The following is a 6,793-nucleotide window of genomic DNA, read 5'->3' on the forward strand; positions in this document are numbered from 1 at the left end:
TGAGGGTTAAAGCCCGAATATTTAAATATCAGAATTAAGCTTCAGACTGTAGGTATCCCATGTACAGGACAACATCTGAGAAAGCAAAAAACTGATATATAAAGAATCCCAGGCCCAGATGAAACTCTGTATAAAATCTACATTTCTACTGTACCTTTTACTAGAAGATTAGCAAGATGTTACAGCCCCGATTAGCCTTGGCTGAGAAGAGTCAGACCAACGTTTCGCCCCTAAGAATGTTGAATTTGCAAAGAGGACATGTTGCATTTATGCGCAGCCATTTGGTGATGCATTTACAGTGAAAATGATGGTTGCAAGGAAGTCTACACAATTCCACCCCATCAACGTACCTATAAAGGCATATGCAGCACTCCTGCAAGGTAAAAGAAGAGAGTGTGTGAATTGGAAAGTATTCTTAACCAAAAATAATAAAGCAAAGAAATTGCATGCATTGTTTATTTGGTAATTTAGTTCAGCAGTTCTGAAGTGGAGGTGAAACTTTATGGTTGTTAATCTATCAGTGTTAAACATATAAAGCATAAGGTAATTTAGTTGCAATAATTTGGTATGAACACACGAATATATACACACACAATTTTACGGGTACTCCTTTCATGAATGTAAAAACATATCAAGAAAGTTTGTGGTTCTTGTCTCGGTCATACTGAAGGACGGTGACAGAACAAATTTGGATGTATGGATTTTGAAGCTCATGGAACTGCCTTTTATATGCTTGTCCTTGACCCTCCACAATGGAGATGGCGTCTTAACTATAGCAACCTAATGAAACCTAAATCTTTGGATAATTCAATGATACATACGAAAACCAGTCTAGTAGATCTAGCAATAAGCGGCAAAAAAGGATTTATGTAACCAACCCCAAATTTATTGAGAAAAAGGTAGTTTATCGTTCTTTTCCTGAAAAATGGCAGCAAAAGGTAACTGCTAAAAGGGTGTAGAATCATTATTTCATACAGAAAAGATAACCTAAAGCATTGCTAAAGCTGTTTTCATCGTATCGTCAATCAAAAAGATTAAGAGCTTTCGTGAAAGTTATTATTTGAAAAGTAATATTTTGGAGAAAAGTGTTATGATAAATGTGAAAATTGAATTTTTATGGACAAGGTGTGGTTGAAAATGAGGGTGGGAAAAAGTGATTTTCGTAATCACTTTCAAATAAGAGCAAAATCAAGAAACTTTTCAATTGGAAACACGAGTCAAATATAGCTCAATGCAAAACTACTGGGCTCGAAAATATAAATGATATTATCAAAACAATCCCGAGAAATGGAGCATAAAGGATAGCTAAAGCTGTTTTCATCGTATTGTAAATCAAAAAGATTTGAAAGGCCTTTTTTTGGAGAATGTGATTAAAAAAGTAGGGAAAAGTTACGGTGAAACGTGAAAAGTGATTGTGGGGTTAATAATCCAAATGGTCATGGAACTTTGCAAAAGTTTTCAAGGGGTTATTGAATTTTTAAAATCACTCAAGTCATCACTGAACTTTGCAAAAGATTTACACGAGGTCAATAAACTTTATAAATCACTTCATTCATCATTAAACTTTACAAAAAATTTCCACGAGATCATTGAATTAGTGATCCCTTGAGAAAATTTTTGTAAAGTTTAGCGACGAATGAGATGATTTTTAAAGTTTAGTGACATCGTGGAAACTTTTGCAAAGTTCAGTGATCCTGTGAAAACTTTTTACAAAGTTCAGTGACAACTTAGGTGATTTTTAAAGTTCAGTGACTCCGTGAAAGTTTTTTGCAAGGTTCAGTGACCATTTGGGTTATTAACTCGAGAATGTGTGATTGAAAACGAGCGTAAAGAAAAAGTGATTTTCATAATCACTTTCAAGTAAGGGCAAAATCAAGAAACTTTTCAATTGGAAACAAGAGTCAAATATAGCTGAATGCAAAACTACTGGACTCAAAAAGATAAATGACGTTTTTAAAACAGTCAAAACGAAAAAAAGAGAGGCAGAAATGCTTACAGAATCCTCTAGATGAAGAACTAACTCAGCTGCAGAGTTACTCTTATCGGACTTTGCTATTAATTTAACTCCGTCCATTCTACCCTTATCAAGTTCTGTCAAAGTATCAGGCTGGCAATATCTGTACTTTGGAAGTGCCATAATATCACTTTCCGAGGCTCCACCACCAATAGTCATAGCATAAGCAACTGTAGCTAAGATCGGAAAGCAACAAAACAACGCAAAGAATATAATACATGCCATTATGATGCAGAAGATCATGAAGAACATGTCGAAGGCAAGAAAAACCACCAATAACCTGCAGTTTAAAGAAATCGTTATTGAGAACTCTATGCTCTAGTATGCCATATATTACAGAAGAAATTTGACGAAGGCTATTGCTCCATTTAAACCGTGTGTGTAATATAATAGAAGCAAATTAGCAAAAGCATCAATTTTTTCCAGCAGTCTGAACAAAGATTGTATTTATTGAGGCACGTATGATAACTATCATTATTTCGATAGAATGTTTCTTAATTTGTATTTGAGTATGCATTTCCCTTTTCGGTTGACGAGGAGGGATGTTTTTTGTTCATACAATAGGACATCAATTCTTTTGGCTAGACAAGTTATCTTCAAATGGTGCAATTCTGCATATCAGGATAGCAACAGGTTGTAACTGGTCAAATGACTTAGATTATTTGTATTCAATGCAAATTATTCCAAATGTCCACGACTTTTACCAGTATAGACGAGGAGAATCTTGCAGAAGCGCTTGGCCACCCATTATAATCCAATAGAATCCCACAATCCACCAGATTGATGAAACCACTGTATTAACTGAATCCAGCTTCTTGATGATGCTGAAAGGAACAAAATGGTAAAAATTATGACTCTCTTCTATTACAAATAGTTTCCAATTCATCAACATTGGTTACATAACAATCAGTTTGATCACCCATGCTAATTTATAAACCACCCCTGTCAATCCTCGGACCTCTCAAAAGAACAACCATCACAGCAAACTACGTGTTTTTCCCAACAAATTAGGAGCCAGCTACGTTAATTCTTTTCCATCACACTCTTCTGCTCATTGTAGATCTCTTAAACAATAGGTACTTGGCATCTATCACAGGACATGTTATTTGAAGCCTACACCACTCTATTCTGATTTTACGTTTATGCAAAATATATCCCAACTACTTAAAATCCTTCCGCCACAATAAACTCCCTCAATTTAAGGTTTACTGTCTTCAGGTTATGTAAAATATGTCACATCTCAGTCGTCCTCCCCTTAATTTATCCTTGATCATTGCCAGCCAGTAGCAAAAATATAGGTAAGATACAAAATACATCATTTTCCACGACTGAACATGGATAGCAATATCAACAAAATCACATATACACCCAAATTAGAAGATTCAAATACAAAACCTAAACATCTTTATCAATTTCACATCATCAAAAAGTTCAATACATACAACTCAATCAGGACTAAAATTACCTGTTTTGACAGAGGGAAGGAAAACGTAATACTCTATCAAGATGAAAATCTTCAACCCGAATATCAAAACTGGACCTTTGGTATTGAGCCCACACAAAACCGACGTGCAGAAGGCACTGAAAAGCATACCCACCAATCCACAGCCGTAAAGGGGTGGAGGGCTTTTCTTGAACGGTAGTCAAGAGCACAAAAAGAGACACCAAAACAAATGCCAGGTTCCATATAATGTCAAGAATTACGAAGGGCTTTGAGTAAAGGGAGTCTCCAGTAAGTGGTGCTGGTGATTCGTCATCGTCGTCGCTGCTGTCATAATTTCCCGGTTCATCACGTATCGTGATTCTGTGGTGGCGGCGGTGGTGGTCAGAGGCGACGGTCAGAGGGTGTGAAAATCGGGCGGTGCCCGCAGCATTAACACAACCAAGTAAAGGTTGCTGGTGTTCTTGGTCCATTAATTAGTGGTTTTTACGTTTTAGGCGGTGGTGAAGACCGGAGGAGGGACTTAAGACGGACGAGAAGGCGGGTCGGAATGGTGGCACCCTGTGGTGGCGGGACCTAGTGAAACACTGCAGAATTTAGTGAGTGGAGGTGTTGAATTATTATTAATGCGTAAATAGCCCGAAACATTCCAGTCGTTCAAAGTCATTGGGAAAAATGTTATTGCCTTTCAATTTTTAACATTTTTGTCCCAATTTTCATCTTTTATGAAATAAAAGGTCATTCTCTATCCATTTTTTTACGATTTTACCCTCATATTTGAATAAAATTAAAAAAATAAATAACTAATTGTAATCATAGTCTCAAAATTTCAAAAAAATTACAAATCAACCATTACATTCTTTTATTGACCTCACCCGAGAACAAACAAACTTTCAAATTTTGAATCTTTAACATTTTTATTAAATTTTTACATATAAATGTACATTCAAAACTCTAAATCTGTAAAATTTGACTTCCGATCTACAATTTTTTTTAATCATCTACGAGTTTAACCCACCCTACCGCAAGAAAGGGGGAAAGTGAAGAAAAATCCATAGTCCAGTTCCATCATCGGCCCATTTCACGTCTATATCTTTTCTACTTTACACAATTGTATACAAATATACTTTTAAAAAACTGGAATTCAGTATTTATATTGACAAGGAAATGAAGGAATTATGAAGAATAGAAGCTATGGAAAAGTGTCTACAAAATGGGTCCCAATTTTCTCTCACTGTTTCTTTTTTCTTGGCATGTTCTTCGCCACCAAGAATGTTTAGTTCAAAATTTTTTTAGGGGCTTTGAACAAGAACTATAGATCATGTATGAGGATTGCACTACCAAGAAAAATGTTTGTTTTTATGACTAAAAAAGCTGTAAATTAAAAGTCAAGTTTTATCGATTCAGAGTTCTGAGTATGAATTTATATGTAGAATTTTCACAAAAAATGTTAAATATTCAGAATTTGAAAACTTGTTTAATTCTGGGTGTAGAAAGAAAGCTGAAGGTCAAGATAAGAATATAATGAATGATTTGTAATTTTTTTATATTTTGGGACCATGAGTGTAACTAGTTATTTATTTACCTTTTCTTTTCTTTTCTTTTTGTTTTATTTGAATCGAATGGTGAAATCATCAAAAATGAATGAAAATGACATTCTTCGCAACATAAGGTGGAAATAGGGTGAAAATATCAAAAAATAAAAGATATGAACATTTTCAACAATGACATTGAAAAGTAGAGAAGTTTTGTGCTATTTATCCTATTATTAATTATTGATTGACATTTGAAAATAAGTGAGTTGCTTAATCTTGATAGAATTTTTAAACAATGGTAATTCAAGTCTTTACTTATATGTGAGCCCCTATTTGACAATAATTAATGGAGGAAAATAAAGTTTCGAACGGTGTGTTTTAGGAGAATGTGTGCTTAAAAAGTAAGTAAATATTTTGATTTATGTATAAAATATTTTATGGTGTGAATATGTGATTAATAATGAGTTTGTTTAAAAAAAAAAAGATTTTGAAAATAATGATAGTCAAGGACTAAGTAAAAAGGCCAATTTGAAAGTAAACACTACTTTTTAACAACATAGTCAAAACAATACAACATTTATAAATAAAAATAAATAAAAAAATTAGATGAAATTAAGTTCCTATTTGATTTGCTTAAAATTTATATGTTTAATAGATTTTGATAAAAGTTAATGAAATACGCTGTTGAAATTTGAAAGAACTTGTTAATTCTATAAAATGTATAGTTAAAAATGAGTTTGTGAAAAATGATTTTTAAAAAATTGAAGTCAAACAGGGATTGAATTATTTTTCTAATATTGCAATAAGAGAGTCTCTTATTTTTTATTAGACTTGCTTGCAAATACCACATTAATGTTACTTTCTTAAAAGGTTCTTTCAATAATCAAAAATAGAAAACGTAAGGGCATTCCAACTCAACTTAAAAATGACGTAAAATGCCAATTGGATGTGAAAATTCTGCTCCAACGGGGCTTCAAATTTTTGGACCAGATTAGAATAATAAATGATTGTATATTAGTGTAATATATACAAGGGATAATTGCAGCAGAGGTCCCAAAACTTTAAACCATTTATAGACTTTTCACAAACCTTTAATTTGTTGCAACCGTCACCATAAACCTTTCAAACGTTGCGACAGGAGCCCTTTTGGACGGTTTTCATCCAAATATCTATTAATTTGACTAAAAAATTTGACTTTGATCATATTTTAAATATTTTTAAAGTGGTAAAATAGTATCTTTCCATTTCCTATATTAGAAAAAGTTTAAAATTAAATTAGAAAAAAAAACCCTCATCTTCTCTCCCACCCATACCCAGAGAAGAAGATGAATCCTATATTAGAAAAAGTTTAAAATTAAATTAGAAAAAAAAAACCCTCATCTTCTCTCCCAGCCATACCCAGAGAAGAAGATGAAGAAGGTAACAACACAAGAGGCAAGGATCACCGTAAAGCTATATTCATTCCACCTTTAAGAATCGCACAGCACGAATTGCAGAGAGTGAAAAGTGTTCCTACAAATCAAGATCGAGAGAAAGTTTTGAAAGGAAGTGAATGCTTAGTCTGCAAATGTGTTTGCCCGAGTTTCAATAGCGAACGACTGTCGATTAAGGCTTCTAATATAAATATAAGCCGCGTCCTTTCCCAACTTGCTCCTTGTCTCCCCTAGGGCTGGGCAAATCTCCCGAACCGAACCGACCGATCCGAACCCGAACCCGAACCCGAACCGAACCGATCCGAACCCGACGGTTCTTGTCAAATTAAATACCCGAACGGGTATCTGAATTGAGAACCGACGAGTACGG

At 34.1% G+C, this 6,793-nt stretch overlaps 1 protein-coding gene across 1 annotated transcript; it reads right to left on the reverse strand.

Moving 5' to 3' along the window:
* LOC111391192 (E3 ubiquitin-protein ligase At4g11680-like) lies at positions 1–4,088 on the reverse strand. The gene is made up of 4 exons (XM_023016352.1): positions 3,480–4,088; positions 2,719–2,838; positions 1,997–2,294; positions 1–373 (listed from the first exon to the last, which is right to left on the reverse strand). The coding sequence occupies exons 1-4, from the start codon at positions 3,926–3,928 to the stop codon at positions 212–214; spliced, it is 1,029 nt and encodes a 342-aa protein (XP_022872120.1). The 5' UTR covers positions 3,929–4,088; the 3' UTR covers positions 1–211.
* Positions 4,089–6,793: the final 2,705 nt, after the last annotated feature.

The sequence above is a fragment of the Olea europaea genome, unplaced genomic scaffold, assembly GCF_002742605.1.
Source record: "Olea europaea var. sylvestris unplaced genomic scaffold, O_europaea_v1 scaffold760, whole genome shotgun sequence".
Taxonomy (NCBI): Eukaryota; Viridiplantae; Streptophyta; class Magnoliopsida; order Lamiales; family Oleaceae; genus Olea; species Olea europaea.